Source organism: Solanum verrucosum, unplaced genomic scaffold, assembly GCF_900185275.1.
Source record: "Solanum verrucosum unplaced genomic scaffold, falcon-dt-bn FXZP01000189.1, whole genome shotgun sequence".
Taxonomy (NCBI): domain Eukaryota; kingdom Viridiplantae; phylum Streptophyta; class Magnoliopsida; order Solanales; family Solanaceae; genus Solanum; species Solanum verrucosum.
Window position 1 is genome coordinate 1749416 of NW_026020814.1, and position 20848 is coordinate 1770263.

Consider the following 20848-nt stretch of genomic DNA (forward strand, 5'->3'; position numbering starts at 1 on the left):
TCTCATCCACCGCACTATTTGATATTCATGTTTTTTTATCTCTGTTTTATGTCTATACCAGCTTTTAGCTTTTACTGTGTTTTGCAAACAAACAACAGTAAATATATGGAAGTACACATTGCAGATTTTAGCTCACCCCTAGCAAAAGATGAAGCTTTTATCCCCAAAAATCAAACAAAAGGGAAAAAAGGCAATGTAAGAAGGATTTGTGTCGTTAGTGAAGAAGGGAAAGTTGATGTAAAAGAAGTCATTGGTAGGGCTGGTTTTCACTGTTCTGGCTTCTTGTGAAACTTACCATCAATTGCACCATTATACATGCACCAGTAGCATTTTTCATAAAGCAAAGTGGACCCCTTAATGTCTTCCTTACTTAGATATAATATTCATCAGTTCCTTTCATTCGACCTTTTCTTCACTATTTTACAGTCCACAGTTACAAAGATGACCTGCTTAGACTCACAGTCAAGAACCCCATCTCGTCTTCTTCCCTCAAAAAGGTAAATTTTTCACCTTTACTGCCATTTTCATGAATAATTGAGTCAAAATTCAATAACCCACCTTTTTTGGATTTGTATTTCAAGATTCTAAATGTAAAGTGACAACCTTTGAATCTTGCCAATTTTACTCATGATTCATCTGTCATAATTGAGTAAAACCAAGATTTTCCTGGTTGAACCCTGTGACCTGGTCATTTTACTGTGGAAAGGGAATCAATGTAAGGTGTAATAGTGCAATTAAATCATGATTTCCTCTTTTTTGCCTTTCTTGTTATCTTGAATTTTCCAGATTTGTGAATTTTGGGGTAAATTAAGGTAGTTTTATTTTTTAAGCATGATTTCTATTTCAGTATGTTACTTGGGTGGAGGGTCCATCGGAATCAGCCTCTCTACCTTCACAGAAAGGTAGGGGTAAGGTTGGTACGCACTACCTTCCTCACACCCCCACGTGTGGGATTACACTGGGTATGTCGTTGTTGTTGATTTCTCTTTCAGTATGAATATAGTGTGGGAGAGTAACTTGGTACCTCCTTGTTGTATCTTGAAGATGTCTTCCATCCACTTTTCTACCTTCTGGCATGGGGCCCTGTATAAGCCTTAATGAAGGCATCTGCGAATGACCCTATTGAGTTTTCAGGCAAGAGTGAGTACCAGGTTAATGCTACCTTCCTGAGCGTTTCTCCAAACTTTTTAACTAGTACCAATTGTATCTCTGGCTTTGTCAGGTCATTCTCTTTGATTCTGGTTTTATAGGTTGTGGCATGGTCCCTGACACCTTTTGGTTCCATTATACTTATCGAGATCTGGCATTCTGAACTTATTGGATATAGGTAGGGGGCTGCACTTAGTTTCCTTGGTTGTTGAGAGTATCTTTCCACATCTATAACCTTGAGTATGGGTGGAGCCTCCGAGTTCTGATCAATACACTTGTTTTGCTCCTTAAATCTGTCTCAAAAGAGTCTCCTGCAGAGCTAAGGGTTCGTTTGGCCATGTGAAATTGAAAAAGTAGTTTTTGTTTTCGAAGTGAAAAATGGTATTTAGAAATTGACATGCAGTTCGGGAGCACCAGTGCCTTGACCTATTCTACTAGTTATTGAGTCTTCAGTTCCTAAGTCGCCAGGAAGTCCCTCGGTAAGACAGCTTCCTGGTATGAAATTTGGAGTGTCCCTGCCCTGGTTCCACTCTTGGTGGCGCAGGCGATCATGTGTTGACATTCGCGGTCAAGGCCAACAACACCTTGCTGATCTGCCTGTTCCAATCTTGTTGTTCGGTTGTGAAGTTATTCTTTCGTGTGACCAATCATTGCACCTTTTCTTCCCAACTGGGTTGTGCATTTTCTTTCCTTTTGTTTGGAACTCTTTGAGGTGACATCTCCTTTGACAGTCGTGCTTTGCTGAGTTCCCAGGAGATTGGCCTGGAGTCGTGTGTGGCAGTTGTGATCTGCTTTGTCCTGCCATTATACTCCACAGAAACAACAATTACAAAATCAATAAAGGATCAATATTGTTTTGGAACAACCACACAATTACTAGGGTCCTACTGTGGGCGAAAAACTGTTTGACCTATATCAACCAGTTAAATTTATAATATTGAGGTCACAAGCAGTGCGATTAATCCAAATCTAACTAATCATTTGATAATGACTTTAATGAAAATAACATGATAACAGTAGCAAAGTGAATAGTCAAACTGAAGCAATAGAGAAACAGATAGAGAGAGTGATTCATATTGAATTTTCCAGGCCAACTGATGGCGAACAACGATGAACAACAATAGATACATAATAATGTTGCTGAACCGTAGGTATAATAATCTGTGTAATCAGATGTCTTACAATGGTGGAAAGATGGGAGTATCTATAGGATAATCTAATCATAACCGACAACGTGAATCTCGCACATTTCAATGATAAGATCGTGACTATTAGACGTGATATAATGAAATTTCGGATATCTCAAGTTTGGCTGTCATAGAGAAGTTAATGATTGGGGTACTTTGGACTTTCCGGGTGTATCCTTCTGGAAAACTGTTGTCTGACATGGGTGAACCGGACCCGGGGACAAGTTCTGAGGTGGCTAAGGGTTCTACGGTTTTTGACCAGGCTGTCATCGACTGACTTGTGGAAGACTATGAGTTCCTTCTGCACTTGCCACATGTCCAGTCAAATAGTCTTCGCCCTGGTATATTTATTACCTATACAAAAAGGCCTTTCTATTACTGTGTAGATAAGTGTTTGGCATTTTCCTGTCTATTTTCAATGACATTTTATCTTGCCTATACCTGAATTGGTACCTTTTCTTGTCTGGTGCTTGTGGCGTGTTTATTATGAGTCTTCATAGTTTCTAAGGTGTCAAAATCAGTCATTATTGGCATTTTGTGGAGTTGCAGAATTTGTTCAATTAATTTGCAGAGTGTTGTTGGTCCTATGCAGTGTCTGATAGCTTTTCAACCCTTCTCAAGCAGTCTTATTTTCATATCTTTTGAATCTATGGCATCATGTACAATATTTTGAAGAAGGGAGAGATGGTCAAAACTAAACGACAGTTTTTTTGCACTTGGTTTGCAGTCATGAATAGTTCATTATAATCCCTCTATGGATGTACATTTCTTTGTCTTTGTCATTTATCCTCAAATGTACACCATTCTATATAAGAGGTAGATACATGTATATGAAGTGAATGTGAAAAAAATGACACCTATTTCTGGAAACGGGTGTTACTGGATATTCAGTGTGTGAAAACTTGATCTTCTTTATAAGCTTCTTTCAAGTCCTTTTATCATCTTCACCTGATCAACTCTAAATTCTACAGACAGTAAAAGGACCCTGCAGTCTGAAGAAGAATAGTGTGAAATCATACCTGAAACATTTACAATGAGTAACAGCTTGTTACATAGTCATTATTCGAGTGGTGGAATCCCATCAGAGATTGCTGAGAATCTAAAAGATTTGTTTCCTGAGGATGGCGATTTGAGCTATGAAGAAGTTCTTTTGCAACAGGTATCACAGAATGAAATAGATGTTTTTGCACAAGGTTCAACAGGGGGCGGCCCTTTTGTTGACCATCTTTCTATTCCTTATTCAGTAGTTAACAGTATTTTCTGTTGACAGTTGGATTGTTGTCTTGCAGGAAACTGTTTACTTATCATTTCAAGCAAATGGGAAAAACAAGAATATGAGCTCTGAATACGGTCAGACCAGTAACGGGCATCAGTTATCAGCACAAAAGAGTGATTCTTCTCAAAGCCCTGAATCACAGTTGGCTCTGGATGAAGCTATAGCTAGATCATTGCAGTTGGGGGATGATTTTGAGGATTACTGTAGAGATGAGCTTAATTCTACTGTGGCTGGTAATTGCATAAGAACTTCATTTATTCAGTAAAATTTCTTGGTCGTACAGCTTTTATCTCTGCTTTGTCTTAGGGTACAATTTGCATGATATTACCTTCTTTTTTTTTTTTAACCTATTCTTCTCTGTGATTAAAGAAGATGTTAGTCATCTTATTCTGACTGGTTCATAAGTATAGCCATGAACAATGATATATAGATACCAAGATGTTAAAACTTTGCCAAAATGAAGTCTTTCTTACACTGATGACTGAACTGTAGAATGGACGAAAGGCTAGTGGCTTGTAATCTGACAACTTAAATACCAAGGACAAGGAACTTCACTAAATGAACATTAATATTGAGATAGTGAAGAACATGAAGTGTTCTAGTAATTGCTGGAAAGAATGGTTTTTTCCCTGCATACCAGTGTTATGAACTGTTTATACCAAAGAATGCAGTTGATTAACTTTGTGATGCAAAGTGTGCACGTGAATCAAGTATTTGTTATTTTGTTTTTATTTAAAAAGTAACAATTATTTTAAAATACACGTGTTATTCACTGGTATGCCCGTTTGACACATCATAGGTGATTGTAACTCACATGTGAAATCTGGTGGACACGGGTGTCCACAAGGCACACGTATGATCATGTGAGGTGTCTAACTGATCACTACCTTACTTTTGATGGCTAACTGGCAGTTGTTGCCAACTTCGATCTGTTTATGTGTTTTGCCGATGTTTTAGCTTAGAAAATCATTTTGTGGTGATTAAATGAGAATTTCATTGGTCAATAGTGGAGTGGAGCATGAGGATTTGGCGTTTGGTGATTATTAATAGTTGCAAATAGTGGAAATAGTGTTTACCTTTATAGGAGTAAGTGATATGGAGTAGGAGTGTGGAAAATATTTGTATCACACTATATAGTGTATTATTGTTCTTCAGTTTTCTAAAACCATTTCAAAAAGTGACTCATACTTTAGAGCATTTGATAGGTGTGTGCGTGTTCAGTTTACTCAAAAAGCTAGATTGTACATCTAAACAACTTTGTGGGTGAATAGAAAAGTATGAGTAAATAAATAAAACAGGTTTTACTTTGCGGGTGTTTGAAACATAGTTTCTATTTTGGAAATATTCAGTTCAAGTATTATTGAACTAAGTGTCCACATTACTCATAACCAAGTGACCTCCACATCATCTGCAGGCATCAGGGAATCCCCTCCTAGAGAATCACCTCCGGTCAGGGTATGCTGCAACCTTTTAGTTCTCTAATGATTTTTATGCTTAATAAATTGTATCATGTATGCAAGAATTAATGCAAGCTTCTATTAAGAAGTGCAGGTTGAGAATCCGAACACGAGGAGACAAGATGATATTGATCCAGATAGTATGACCTATGAGGTTAGACTGGAACACTTTTTCTTCTTTTTGATTAAGCTTGAAATAGTAAAAATTGAGTGCCAGAACTGTAATTTATGCACCAGGTTATTTACACAGATAAGTCTTGCTCTTCTATCTTTTGCCACCATGTGAGTTTTCTTATATTCCATTTCGATTGTCTTCTTTCATTTTTGGTAGGAATTGCAGTTTTTAGGAGAAACTGTTGGCCAGCAGAGCAGAGGGCTTTCACAAGACCTCTTAAGTCGTTTACCAACTTTCAAATACAAGACTGGATTCTTCTCAAAGAAAAAGAAAATGGGAGAGTAGGAATAAATTCCCTTCTGATATTATCTCTTCTATCCTGACTAACTCTTTTGTGTTAGCATTTAGAAGAAGTGCAGTGGTCCTTATACAAATGTTTACAGATAAATGTGCTAGTTCAATAATTAACCCATTCTGTTGATGACTTGTGTCTCATTCTTACCAGCATAAAGCATTGCTGGCATTTTTATTTTTTGGTGTTTCTGACTCTTAGTTCCAGTGTCTAGATGAGAAATGGCCCATAATGAAAATGCTATTCATAATGAGAGATTCCTCTTCTAAAGACCAACCCTGCGTCTTAATTAGAACCCCCTCAGCATATCTGAAGAACGCCACCGTGTCTGAAAAAGAGAAAGAAAAAAGAGGAAATGTTTTTTTTTTGACAAAGAAAAAGAGGAAATGTTAAATTTATCTTTTTGGCATTTTTCTGTGGTTAACTGTTGTCACTGCCCTCCCTAACATTATCGTCTTTTTCATTTTTTTGTCTCCATTTTTTTATTAATTAAAAAGTAAGTCTGTCGAGATAAGTTGCCCTTCAGTCCTGTTTCCACCATTCACCATTCATACATTGCTAACAGCTGAAACAGCAGTCAGTTAGTGTTTTAAGTAGCCCATTTGACAATATTTTGAGTAGGTTTCCTGGAAAAGATGTTTGTAAAGGTTGATCCAGTCAATAACTTCATTTTGATTAGAGTGTAGAAACAAACACCTTCAAACAAGTTGAGAAAAAGATATGATCGTCTAACTTGGTCCTTCCAATTTCATTTTATGCAGGTGTGTTATATGTTATGCTGCATACAAAAGCGGAGATATGTTGACCACTTTGCCTTGTGCACACATGTTTCATTCAGAATGTATTAACCGCTGGCTAAAAGAAAGAAAGGTGAGAAATCATATCCTCACACTTAAGATCATGTCCCCTTCGATATTTTCCTGTTTTAATTTTTTTTCCTCCAGTACACAAGTAAGAACATATGATAAAAACATCAAAGAGGCTTAAAGAGAAGTTTTGGCATTGCTTCTCACTATTCGTGTGAAAATGAGATTTTGGATCATAGCATCCTACTCTGATTGAAATGTGCCAACATTTTTTTTGATGCAGTAGCTGTATGGAGTTCTTTCTCGTCTCTAAGACCGGTCAAATTCTCATCTACTTATAGTAGTTCTTAATCTCCCGTTTAGGCTTTCCTTCTAAAGCACACTTGCAGAGCTTCACAAACAAATAGTATTTTCATCTTTTAATCACGCAAGAAGTTCTAGAATAACCTCTCTAAATAGGAAAAGGATGACTAGTTTGGGATTGAATTGAATCGGATAAATGTGCAAAAGTCAGCTCATGGACAATTAACACATCTCGGTGCTAAACAATACCACTTGGAAGTTTCAACTTGTTATTCATTTGAACTCAATACTCCACTTTTACAGGCTCTCTACCCCCAAAAGGTAGGGGTATGGTCTGCATACATCCTATCCTCCCCAGACCCCACTTGTGGGATTACACTGGATATGTTGATTGTTGTTGTTCAATAGTACACTTTTACAGGAGAAACACTGCTTTTTTTCCCACTGCAGCAAAACTGACCACCATCTGTGTTTGTTTTCTTTTTTGTGCATGTGTTGCTGTCACAGAACTGCCCCCTCTGTTCTGAAGAGGTGAAAGATGAATGACTTTGCAGATCCAATGCCTTGTTGCTCAACTGATCTGCCTTCAAATATCACTTTTCGTTCATGTAATAGAGTATCAGCCTCCTTTAAAGACTTATATTTGGTTTGTAAATAGCCTTCTGGTTTGATTCCCCATATTTCACTATCTGGACATATGAATGAGACCGTTAAGCAAACTAAACTGTCTAGTCCTGCTCTTGGTATCAGCATATCTTGCTAGACATTGACTTCGATATGCCAATTATTTGCAAGCACAACATTATGCCCCTAAACTATGTGAATTTAAGTGGATATGTCCGTAGTGGTAATACTTAGTTCAAATTTGCCCTTATTTTAAACGCACTAGTCAAATTAGCCTAATTAATAAGTGAGAAGGGGTCCAATATCTCCTTAAAGTATGTGAAATTGAGTAGATATGCCCTTCTTTAACAATGTATGTATATTTGCAAATGTCCGGACTGCAACCAGCACATATGAAGCTCTTGCTTTTATTACATAAAGAAAATGAATGAATTCATCTTGAGAATCTTAGTAGCTTCGTTGGTTGGCTTCCTGAACTTTCACGTTGTTGTTGAGGGTTCGATTCTCATTTTGTAATCCTATCCCGCATTTCCCCTTCCCCTGCTTCTAAAAAAAAGAGGAAGAAGATGGATTGATTCTCCCTAATGGCAGGAAGCAATAAAATTACATAAAAAATTATTTGAAGTTGATCAGCCTAATAGGATGAAATAAACTACTTACTGTATTAGTTTAGCAAAGCTAGATACACCTTAAACAAAAATCATTTGGTGTCCATTTGAATCATCATTAATTCACTTTAACGTGCTTAATACTCCCTATGTCCTTAATTACTTGTATACTTTTGAATTGACACACATATTAAGAAAACAATGATTGACATAGTGAGTTTACCATTTTACTTCTATTAATTATGAATTGGATGAATTAAAAATTTAAGATTTTCAAGTTCTACCTTTTTCAAAGTAATTAATTGAGGATATAATAGGTTAAAAAAATTGTTTTTTCTTGATTTGTCAAAATGGACAAGTAATTAGGGACGAGGGAGTATAGTGTGTATGACTTTCAAATCTGTCAAAATAATGTTACGGGTGAATTCGAACATCCTTTACAGTTGCGACGCAGGATTTGCTTGTGTCGTAGATGTTCAATCAATATCTTAGATATATATGTGTTAATAACAAATTATGATTTATATATGTAGTGTAATTTTCTGGTTAAGGGTGTTTGATAATTTGAACGTTGTTTACCGTTGCACCTAGGATTTGCTTGTGTCATGGGTGTCTAACATTTTATGTGTGTGCGCGCGTGCGCTAATAATAAAACTTAATGTAATTTTTTTGTGAAGGGTGTTTGGTTAATCATTCTTGAGTTATTGTAGCTTCTGATCAATAATTAAAATGTATGATCATCCTATCCAAAAATACACACAATTAACTAAGCAGTGTTTGGTGCGTTGCAACGACTATTAAGGTTCGTGTGAAAAAAAAAAAGGCAAATTATAAGAAATAGCCATTCGGCGATTTCAATTACCAAAATTTTAGCCAAGTTTTCAAAATTAGCCAAAATTTCTTCTTCTTCCTACTCACACGGTTGTCTTAATCTCTAGGTCACTAAAATCATCGCTTGGGACCCTCATTTTAAAAAAAAAATTACTTATATATGTTATTTTTAAAAGAAAATTATTTTTACTATGAGTGCTATGATTTCTACTAAGGAAATTGCATATGAGATGAATATAAACTTGAATTTCGTAAGAAACAATTTGATGAAAATATGAATAACGAAATCACAAAGTTCCTTGAAGAATCTTTTGGAGTTGATTACTTTATATATGTAGAGTAGATCAAACTATTTTTTCACTTCAAAATAGATTTGAACCAATTGAAGCATATAAAAATATTTTTGATTTCTTATTTAGTGGTAAAATATTTGAAGTCACTAGATAATGAAAATTTTAAAAAAAAACTGGCTTAACCTTGAACTTTCTTTAACACGTAATAGTGATTTTGATATTGATGATTTAGATTTATTTTTTGAATTAAAAGTGTTAAGAGAAATAATACATGTAGAAGATAGTGATCTAATGAAAATACTCAATCAAATAAAAAGAGTTGATTCTTTTCCAAATACACATATTACTTATAGAATAATATTAACAGTTCCTACAACCGTTGCCTCAGCTAAAAGAAGTTTTTTTCTTAAATTATAATTGATTAAATCTTCTTTAAGATCAACAATGTCTCAAGAGAGATTGAATGAATTAACTATATTATCATTTGAAAAGAAATTGTTAAAATAAATTGATTATAAAATAGTATTTGATGACTTCACATTTAAAATAGCTAGAAAAGTAGATTTTAAATAAAAATATATATGATAAAAAAAAATATTAGGGTCCTCTCTTAAATTTTACTTTAGGCCCCTAATGTTGTCGAGTCGACCCTGTGTTCTCAGTTTGTTATTAATGGCTTCTAATGTTCTTCCTCTTCCTTCTCATTTCGCCATTAATATACAATGGCTTCTTTTCCTTCTTCCTCCCTCCTCCTTATTCTTCTGCATCATTTTTTCTCTTATGGGTCGTCGTCTTCTTATTCGTTGTTTTTTCTTCTGCTTTTTAAAAAAAGTTGCATACTGTAAACGTGAATTGTTTTGGGCGAATTATATATCAAAAGAGTCAAGAAAATTTCATATCTAAATTTTGGGATTGTTTAGAGGTGATTTTGAGTTGACCGAAATTGAATAGTTAATGTATATTTCATGTATAGTTAAACTATATATAGTTTTTTTGAGTGTATCATAATATATATATAATCAGTGTATAGCTCATGTACATATACGCTATGTATAGTCAGTGTATACTTTGTATGACTTTTGGCAAGCTATAGTGTATAGTCAATGTATATTTTCAACGACTTTTACCTATTTTTTTATGTAAATAAAACATGGTTATATTTGTCGTAAATTGATCACTTTATCTTTATTTAGAGAAAATTACGTGGTTAAGCAAACTTATACTACTTAATTAGTCATCATAGCTATAGTTTGCTATAATTACCACTCGTGACTAACATTAACCATTAATTGTGTGGGCTGACTTCGAGTTTGTATGATTAGCCACGTTTGTATAATTCGCCACATTTGTATAATTTGAAACTAACAATTATTCGTTTGAATTGTATTTGTATACGATGGTTTATATTTGTATATGACGATGATTTCCTTTGGTTTTTCAGTTTTATCACCATATACATTCAATCTTTTTGTTTATAACTTTTTAAAGTTTGTATAAACGTGTAGTTTTCGGATTTTGTATAATATAATTTATATAATGTAATTTGTATAATATAATTTGTCTAACTCCTTATGTTTGTATCAATTTGTTATTTCGAGTTTTTATCATATTTGTATAATTCTAGACTTTATATTACTCAATTATACAAAAACACGCGAAGTATACAAACGTAGCCGCGAATTATACAAATTATTGACCTCTCTCGCTCGCCTCTCTCCTCCCTCTCCCAATCTCGCTCGCCAGATATACAAATGCATATGTTTACCAGTTGCATATATACAATTATCTAAACGATATACATAACCAATTCATCTCTCTCCCACTCTCTGCCCTCTCTGGCTCGCCTCTCTCATCCCTCTCCCAATCTCGCTCGCCACTCTCCTCCCTATAATATGTAGCTACGAATCATAATTAGCAAACTATAGCTATGGAGCGTAATTAAGCTATTTTTGAGTGGCAATATGTAAAAGTTCTCTTGCTATATATATTTGAAACTAGCCCAAAAAGAAAACATATATAATCTCCAATTTTATAAGATTTCGTTGAAGTGTAATATTTTATAAAGAAAACTATTTCTATATGTTTTGAAAATGAAATAGCGCAATATAATTACTACGTATTGGTTATAATAACTAGGACCGTATGTTAGCATATCTAGAACATTATCCCTAATTTCAATTACGTGTTGGAAGTAAATATGATTTATATTCATATGATTGGGGAAGTTGTCTAATTTATTTTAATAAGATACATTCATTTTTTTCTTCCAATGGACGGAGAAATTAAAAAGGGCAGAATTAAGAAGACCGTGAACGAAGTGGTTCACGTGTTATATATTAATAATTTTCGTTTCTAAGTTGTAATTCTTATATTATATTTATAATTATAACATGGCCAATATATTAGTTTTGTCTATTTAATATAATATCCAAAGTCTTTTCAAATGATGAAGGCAAATAGGAGAAAGCTAGGTAAACGACGTGAGTCGTGACTCACGTGTTATGAATAGTAATTTTAATTTCAAAGTTGCAATTATAGTTATTAATAGTGGTAACATGGCCAGCTTGTCTCATTTACACAAGCAACATATAGTACAAATAGACTGCTATAAGAGTAGCTTAAAAGGTTACATAATAGGATAGGACCCTAAATGTGAAGACAAAGTTGAATGCTATTCCTCATGACAACCAAGATTAATAGATGATAATACAAGTAAACTATCTTTTTTGACAGATAATGAAGAGTGGATTTGGTTTGATAATTTATAAGATTATATTCCACTCAATTTATAAGATAATAAAGAGTGGAATTGATTTCTCAAATAATAATTATTAATTAAATGATCATCTCATAAATCAATCGAATGGAGTCGTACTCTTTATTACATTTTTAGTTAGTCGCATAAATAAAAAATTCAATAAGTATCGTTAGGTAAAGTGAAATGAAAAGAGCAATTTCTATAAAAATGCAACTAAAACAAAATCAAATGGACGGTAATCAATATAGCAGAGTGAACCAAATTTAGACACGATGCAAATAGCTCTCATGAATGTGGGCTCAAAAATATTTAGTTGATTTGACACAAGTTGTTGGATAATAATATGTAATTAACTACACTCCTTTACTTATTTTAATATTCATTTATCTCTATTTATTTCAAAAATTCCTAATTTACCCATGTATCTCGCATGTATTCCGTGCATAACGCTATGTATCCCGCTATGCGGAATGTATCAAACGCTATGTATCTCGTGCAGAATGCTATGTATCCTGCATGTATCCTGTGCACAATGCTATGTATCCCGCTATGTGAAATGTATCAAACCTAATGTATCCCGTACACAACGCTATGCATCTCGCTATGTGGAATGTATCAAACCTAATGTATCCCGTGCACAACGCTATATATCCCGCAAACATCATTTTTAAGGAATTTTTGATAAATAGAAAACTAAAAGGGATAGGATGTTATTTAGTACTTATAATATGTGGTTCCTATAATTTATACTAATAATTATTTAAAAAAAATCGTATGTCGTTGCTTATCTCCACAAAGCCATTATCTAATTATGAAAGTGGGACATTTTTCTCTTCTAGAATACATGGTATGAAATACATAGAGTTGTTACTCTCCCGTCCACATTTTTAATTGTCATGTTACGCTTTTTAAAAATTTATTTGATTAATTTTTAAAGTTAAATTAGATCTCATTAATTCGATATTTTAAACAAAATAAATTAGATATTCAAAAACTATACAAAAAGTACTATAGATTACAATTTTTGCATATCAATATGATAAAAAAATACATCGTAAAATTTTAGTCAAATAAATTCTGATAGTTTGACTCTAAAGAAGAAACCATGACAATTAAAAATAGACGGAAGGACTAGTTTATACTACATGTTTAATTTATCCAAAGATGACTTAACAAATGAAACTGATCATCAAGATTCAAGATTATAAAATCCAATGGAATCTGTCAAAACTAATGTGGAAAACAAAACTGTGTTACTATTGAGATAATATTTTCGTGTCTGTTGGTGAGGATGTGATCAAATTATAATGATCCTTGAATGTACGGGAGTGGGAATTGTTTTTCATATATACCACATAGTCGAAATAGTTTTTGATGTATAAAAAATAATCATTTTGGTCGTTTATATATACCATATATCATATAATCGAAATAGACTTAGTTCATGAAAAAAATTGTTCTTATTTTCGTCTTAAACCTTAAAGGTAACAATGTAAGTAAAAAAAAAAATTGTTAAATTTAACCACCCATTTACGAAAGGAAAGCAAAATCTAACCTCTTATATTTATTTATTAGACTATATATTATTATAAGAATAAAGTAAAGTATTACCCAACGAAAGTTGAATTTTTCAGTAGATATGATTTTTGCATTATCAAGCTCAATGTTCTTTGATTTTACCAACCACACATTGTTAATGAATTTAAGATCTATGTCTTCGTCCATGTAATTATTATTTGATAAATATACAGGTTAGGAATTTTGCCTTAAACTTCTTCATCAGTTAGATGAATCTTTTTGAAGAAAAAAAAATGTATCGACACTTTTGAAGTAATGTCGTAAGAGTTTTATAAGTTTTTCTTATTTTAAATAAGTAGCGATGAAGTTATAATAAATTATATCATTAAAAAAAATACAAATTTTAAAATTAAATAGTTTTTTAAAATATGAACGAGTCATTATTTTTTGAACAAATCAATCAATAAAAAAAAACTGAAGAGTGTGTCATCAAATAAACTATTAAAAGCCTATTTGGATTAGCTTATGATAAATAGTCGATAAATTGTAAGTGTTAAAATCAATTTTTATAAACAAACAGTTATGAATTTAAATAAAAATGTTGAAACTGACAATAAACAGTTTATGTATTTGATAAAAAAAAATCATAAATTGTTTTATGTTAAGATAGACTAGCATATCCTTAAAATTTTCATTAAAAATATAAATTTTAAAGATCTTCTAAAGAAAAGAAGGAATTATAATCTAGGGTGAAGAGGAAGTTCTAAATTTTATTTTGAGAAAGGTATTGTGAGAACTAAAAAAAATTAAGAAGGTAAGTAGTAAATAATTTAGTCAAATTAAAAGTACTTACACGCCTAAATAATTATTACTTTTGGTTGATTTCGACTTATAAGCATTGTATTATTCATCAAATACTCTCATCGTTTTTTAGTTGTCATGTTGTACTTTTTTTAAAGTCAGTTTAATTAACTTTTAAAGCTAAATTAGATTACATTAATTTGACATTTTATAATAAAAATTTAAAATTTTAAAATCAATGCGAAAAATACTATAAATTTTAATTTTTTTCTTATTTATATAATAAAGAATATATCTTAAAATATTAATTAGTGTTCATATTGTTTGACTCTTGCAAAAAGAAGAAGAGAGTAGATAAGTCAAAAAATACTTACAAACTAATTTGATCACTTTATAAACTTAGTAAACACTGATGATTCCTTTTCAATTTCTCCCTCTGTGTCTGGTACATGCATTAGAATCTGACTATTTCGGATCGGAGGAAAGCACTCTCACTATCAATTTTTTTTTATATCTAGAACACAAACTCAATATATTTGATTAAACAAGAAGCAACCTCATTCATTATACCGATTCTGATGAGCTATATTACTTGTAACTTAACCATGGTTGAGAAGAAGGCAGTCGATCAAGTTCTGCCGCTAAATCACAAAAATTGCTAGACAAAGGGACACAAGACCCTTTGACAGATGTTCCCACGATGACCTGCATACTTATTACCGTGACAAATGCTCATATTACAACTTTGTTTTAGTTATTACTTCTCTGTCCTAATTTATCATACATATTTCATTTTAAATAAAATTTATATATTTATAAATTATTACGTAAAAGTATTGTAAGTCACAATAATTTATAATTTAAAATTATATAAAAAATATATAATTAAAAATAAATTTATTTGAATCTTGAAATTTGCTCGCGGAGTGGGGTATTTTTTATTTTTTTGGGTAGCATCTCTCTATTCTATAAAGTTGAAAAAGTCTTCAATTCCAAAACCATACTTTGTTTCTTTCTTCTTCCTTAATTCAATTATTTTTCCTCTCTTTTGGAGAAAGTCCTCCCTTCCTCTTTACTCAACATTCATTCATTTATACCATTCCACAATTATCATTATTTTCCTTTGTTATGATCACATATTATTCTAGCTAGGAGTTTTTATTTTCATATATGGGGGCTACTATTTCTGGCTTGGTGGATCATGAAAAATTAACAAGTAGTAATATTGGTCCTTTAGAGACTGGACTTGGAGACTTGCCAGAAAGCTGCATAGCTTTGGTCCTTACACATCTCGACCCAATTGAGATCTGTAAAATTAGTCGAGTCAGTAGAACATTCCATCAAGCTTCATTGACTGACCTAGTCTGGGAGTCAAAATTGCCTCAAAATTATCAAATTCTTCTCAAAAATTACAAAAATCTATGGTCAAACGTTAGCGTAGACTCGGGTAGTTTGACAAAGAAAGAGATATTTGTCAGATTGCGTCGTCCGAATCACTTTGGGAGTAGCAATTACAAGGTGTGCGCATATGACCTTTTTTTCGTCTCTCACGTTGTGTGATATTATACTGAATATGTTATTATCGTTTTACAAGTATAATTTTCTTTTCAAAATCCTTCAGTATTTGGTCAAGGGAAAATAAAGAACAAGAGAACAAAATTTACAATGGTTCTCCAGACTGCATTTTTTCCTTTTTTAAAATTTTTTATTTTATTTATATTTTTATATAAATATATTTATTTATTTATTTATTTGATGGAGATATTAATGTTTGGGTGTTATCTTGTTATGGCAGGCATTTTGGATGGAAAAAAATAGAGGAATATGTGTTTGTATATCGTGGAAGGAAATGAAGATAACAGGCATAGAAGACCGCAGATATTGGACTCATGTTTCATCTGATGAATCAAGGTTTCTTTCGTATCATTTTAATTGTCGCTTTAACTTTTTATTTTACTATAGTTTATTATCTCTATTTAAACGGGACACCGAAAGAGTAGTACGTTTCATTTTAACGTAGTAATCATGCATTACATTTTCGTTATACATAGTAAATGGAGAAATTAGAAATGTCTTTGATTATGGGACATGAATGTTGAACAATGTAAAAGATGTTTGTTGTGCCAATAAAGAAAATACTTTGGCGTGTTGGGTGTATCAAGAAAGAGATTGTTTTGATCAATAAACTTATTAAAAGATTTTTAATTACTTTTAGAATATGAATAGGGAGTTGGAGTCATTTAAAAGAAAAGAAATAAATGTAACCAAATTATGAAAGAAGGATCCATTCATTTTTAATCACAAAATCTTTGAAATAATCGGCTTTACACGGTGCGGATTTTAAAAAACTTAGAGACAATTTTTCTTTAAAAAAATGATGCATATCTAGCTGTCAGAAAAAATTAAGTCCTACCACATAAACATTATATTCCACGGCTACCATTCTAGCTACGTACCTCTGTTTCAATTTACGTGACATTTTTTATTTTTTGAGTGTCAAACGTTTAAGTTAGATTGGAATTTATGATGCAATTTTTAAATTTTTTGAAATGAAATTTATATATTTATAAACTACTTAAAAAGTATTATAAGTAACAATAATTGACAATTCAAAATATTTAAAAGATGTATGAAAAATTTACGGTAAAAAATAAACTAGTTTAAATCTCGAAAATAGAAATGTGTCACATAAATTGGAACGGAGAAAGTAGTATTTTTTTTTTTAACTTCTTATATTTAATTTAATGGCTTGTTTTGACTTTAGTGTATATTTTAACACTAAATACACTCTACTGGTTTCTTTGATATTGGAGAAAACGTGGGAGGTCGAAATTTGACATTTGAACAAATTAAATGAATTGCATAGTGGGATTGCTTTTACTTAAAAGATTGGGAAAATTTCGAGAGAGGAAAAAAATGTTTCTTGTTCCAGTGAGTTACTATAGTTAATTTTTTATATAAATGATTTAAGTGTCGGTTGTCAACCGATTATTAGGGATTTGGCTCCCCTTTATTACACTTTTCCTTCTTCGTCAAGTACACTTCTAGATGAGAGATATGTGTCCGATTTAATTTTTAAAGGTTAAGATTACAGTATATTAATAAGTATTATAACCATAGTTAAGTCAACAATTCTTTTGAAAAACTATTTTCCAAATTTGACAAAAATAAAATATTGCCCACAAATTTAATATTTATTAATATCATTAGTTTCATCTTATATTTTTATATTCAAAAATTAAAAAGTAGAACATGAATCTAACAATATTTTTATTTAGCGTGATAAAATGTGTTTTCAAAATTCACAAAAAATAACGAAGAAGATAAAAGAATATTTTCTAAAAACATATATATTTCTTTTTTTTTCTTTCTTCAAACACAGCAGCAACACTTTCTCCTAAACTTTAGAATTTTGATATTTCACATTTGTAATCTTGATAACATCTCAACTTTTTTATTATTATTTTTATTTCCCGTTCTTTTATTTTATAATTTTTGTCAACATTGATAATTTTTCACCTTTTTTTTGTTTCTCAACATAATATTTCAAAAATAAATTTTATTGGCACACAATTTTTTTTGGTCGATTCTCATCTTAAATATCGCATAGTTTAATATTTAAATAAAAAAAATATAAGATGAAAATAATGATATTAATGGATATTAAAATTTATGTGGAATATTTTGTTCTTACTAAATTTGGAGAATAGTTTATCAAAATTTGTTAACTTAACTATGGTTATAACGCTTATTAATATACTATAATCTTGACCTTTAAAAATTAAATAGGACACGTGTCTCTCATCTAGAAGTGTACTTGATGAAATGGAGGGAAAGTGTAATGGAAGGGAGCCAAATCCGATTATTAGTACGTTCATATCATTATAAATATAATTTATAATAAGATATCTTACATGAAACAACAGGTTAATAGGCATGATTGAATGAGTGAAAATCTTTTACATGTGAATATATATGTACTATATATAAGATACCTTTCTATATTAGATCTAGCAAATATATGTAGCTGGCAATTAATCCCACATTTAACGACGATGCTGTAAAGAAGTCACTAATCATATGGTTGAGAAAAAAAATAATCAATTTCCAGATATTCTTTTGATAAGCACTTTCAAGATTATAGACTATAGTCTCATCCAACGTAAAAAACGTGGTATATATATAATTCTCAATTAAGTAGGTTTTTCTGCCACCAACCAAACACAATGTTGGACTGACTTTATGTATTATGAGTGTTCCAGCTAGCACCTTACTTTTGTAGCCATATTTTATGATGAGAGTGAAAAAAATGTCTTTTTAACGTTTGTGATTGGTTTCATATTATCATTTTTCTCAAAAATACTTTTGAACCATTACTAACGGTGAAAGTCACATAAGGGCATATTTGAACCTTTTAACTGCTCAAGAGTATATTTTAGACAAAAGATAACGATAAGGGTATTTTTTCACTCTTCTCCGTTAATTATTTAGAAAAATCTTGTTAACGTAGCTAATATTGTGTCACAAATATCTTTAACAGGTTCAACACATTCGCATTTCTCAAACAAATATGGTGGGTGGAAGTGGAAGGGAACTTAGAATTCGAATTCCCAGCAGGGAACTACAGCGTGTTCTTTCGTCTTCAGCTGGGAAAAACGTCGAGAAGACTAGGGCGACGAATCTGCACGGTTGATCAAGTGCACGGGTGGAATATCAAACCCGTCCAATTTCAACTATCAACATCAAACGGCCAGCAGGCAAGTGCACAATATTACTTGAATGAGGCAGGAAAGTGGATAAACTATTATGTTGGAGATTTTGTTGTGGACAGCATGCCAACAAAGTTAAAGTTCTCAATGACTCAAATTGATTGCACTCATACTAAAGGTGGTCTTTGCTTAGACTCTGTGCTCATTATCCCTGCTCACATTGGACCAAAGTATGTTAACTTTTAAAATTGTACATAGCGGAGTTTGACTTATAAGTGATTAATGAAATGTACATAAGGATTTAAGTTTAAGTAGGGCAAAGATTGTTGGTTAAACTTTAGTGGACATACCTATTAGTAAAGATAGATTCAGAATATAAACTAATGTGTTCAATTTTTATTATTTTCAACATTGAATCTATAATGTTGAAAATTGCTTGGTAATTTCTTCCTAATTGTAGCAAGCAAAGATAAATTATGAATTTAAATTAATCTGTTGAATTTTATGAGTTTCGTTCAACATTAAACTGAATTCTCTATAATGTTAAAAAATTATGTGTTCAGATCAAATATTTATATTTTAGTAAATCTTAGTCTTTTTTGTTTTTTTAAAGGAAAAATTACCTATATACACACCTAAATTTTTCATAATTTCCATTATTCCCTACAATTTTAAAATATTTTCAAAATTCCTTATTTTTCCTAAATTTTCAAGTCAGCGGATACATTACTCAAACATAACAAACCCACGTTTCACACTCCTATTTTCACTCCTTCAATCTCTCCCTTATTTTAGTCTCATAATCTAATCAGTTACATCCTTCATCCCAATTTGAATTTTCTAGTCAATCAATTTCAAATAACTGAATAGGCAGTTTTCATCTTCTCCGTTCTATTGTTCTTCGATTATTTTTTTTGAAGTTTTCATCATCTCGAATCTACACTTTATTTCATTTTATATATTACTTTTTTCACAACATTATTGTATCATATACATCATTTTTCAACTAGATCATGATGCATTACTTTTTCCACAACATTATTGAAAATTGCTTGGTAATTTCTTCCTAATGGTTAAACTTTAGTGGACATATTTATTAGTAATTGTAGCAAGCAAAGTTAAATTCTGAATTTAATTTAGTCTATTGAATTTTTATGAGTTCCGTTCAACATTAAACTGAATTTTCTATAATGCAAAAAATTATGTGTTCAGATCAAATATTTATTAATATTTTAGTAAATCTTAGTTTTTTTTTGTTTTCTTAAATTGCTTTATTGGACCATTGGTCCGTTTATTTCTCATAAAAATCATCATACACAAAATAGGCTGAGATCCAATAAGTCTATCAGCCCAATCTAGCAAAATGCCAGATAGCCCAAAAAAGGAAATAAATGGACAAGCCGATCTTGGAGACCAAGAATTTGCCATCCCCACTAAAATAGTAAATATTAGTTATAATTTTGAGATGATGGGTGCAATATTAAAAAAAGGTTGATCTAAGATATAAATTTAATCGATTCGACATTTAGGTTTTTACTACTGAAAACCGTTAAAATTTTAATCCTATAGGTCCAAAATTAATGCTTATATATATAATAATAATATTAATTAAACTGCAAAAAGTGCTACAATTACCACTTAGAGAAGTGTTATCTAATTTTAGAAGGAAAAATAAAACAAGATAAATATAAAATTTAAATCTCTAACCTCACGTAGAGAGATGCACCCAATCATTATCACATTATATGATACTCCTAGTGTGGATTGACACATCTATATTTCAATATTTTTAAAAAATATAACACTAATATACATGATCTCGGGAGGGGAGCATGAGTTCACGTGAATCCGGTGAGCCCCGGATATGCCTCTGATCATATATTTACATTTTCATGTCGAATATTATGGATTCAAATGAATTTGTAATCAAAAGTCTATATCCGTCTTTGATATGTAATTAATATTTATTTAAGATATGTGTATGCTAACCGCAATATAAAACAAAAAAGTAATTATATGGCTTGCTTACTATCCTACTAGACAACTACCACCATGTTCCAA

At 31.5% G+C, this 20848-nt stretch overlaps 2 protein-coding genes across 5 annotated transcripts; both read left to right on the forward strand.

Moving 5' to 3' along the window:
* The first annotated feature begins 385 nt into the window (after positions 1-385).
* On the forward strand, positions 386-7418 carry LOC125813243 (E3 ubiquitin-protein ligase BIG BROTHER-like). 4 transcript variants are annotated; one of them, XM_049492730.1, is made up of 8 exons: positions 386-497; positions 3308-3495; positions 3626-3845; positions 5027-5067; positions 5164-5223; positions 5307-5525; positions 6298-6406; positions 7153-7418. In XM_049492730.1, the coding sequence occupies exons 2-7, from the start codon at positions 3370-3372 to the stop codon at positions 6382-6384; spliced, it is 753 nt and encodes a 250-aa protein (XP_049348687.1). In that variant the 5' UTR covers positions 386-497; positions 3308-3369; the 3' UTR covers positions 6385-6406; positions 7153-7418. The 4 variants fall into 4 exon arrangements, with proteins under 4 accessions (XP_049348687.1, XP_049348689.1, XP_049348688.1 ...); XM_049492732.1 differs by having other exon boundaries at positions 391-497; positions 5401-5525; XM_049492731.1 differs by having other exon boundaries at positions 391-497; positions 5027-5061.
* A 7830-nt stretch (positions 7419-15248) lies between these two features.
* Positions 15249-19033, forward strand: LOC125813312 (F-box protein PP2-A11). The gene is made up of 3 exons (XM_049492806.1): positions 15249-15596; positions 15874-15989; positions 18619-19033. The coding sequence occupies exons 1-3, from the start codon at positions 15249-15251 to the stop codon at positions 19031-19033; spliced, it is 879 nt and encodes a 292-aa protein (XP_049348763.1).
* Positions 19034-20848: the final 1815 nt, after the last annotated feature.

Excerpts from the sequence above, each read along its gene's own strand:
- LOC125813243 (XM_049492730.1), top strand. The coding sequence starts at position 3,370 with ATGAGTAACAGCTTGTTACATAGTCATTATTCGAGTGGTGGAATCCCA. Across the intron at positions 3,496-3,625 it reads AAGAAGTTCTTTTGCAACAG|GAAACTGTTTACTTATCATT; the intron begins GTATCACAGAAT and ends GTTGTCTTGCAG. Across the intron at positions 5,526-6,297 it reads AAGAAAAAGAAAATGGGAGA|GTGTGTTATATGTTATGCTG; the intron begins GTAGGAATAAAT and ends CATTTTATGCAG.
- LOC125813312 (XM_049492806.1), top strand. The coding sequence starts at position 15,249 with ATGGGGGCTACTATTTCTGGCTTGGTGGATCATGAAAAATTAACAAGT. Across the intron at positions 15,597-15,873 it reads TTGGGAGTAGCAATTACAAG|GCATTTTGGATGGAAAAAAA; the intron begins GTGTGCGCATAT and ends TTGTTATGGCAG. Across the intron at positions 15,990-18,618 it reads GTTTCATCTGATGAATCAAG|GTTCAACACATTCGCATTTC; the intron begins GTTTCTTTCGTA and ends TATCTTTAACAG.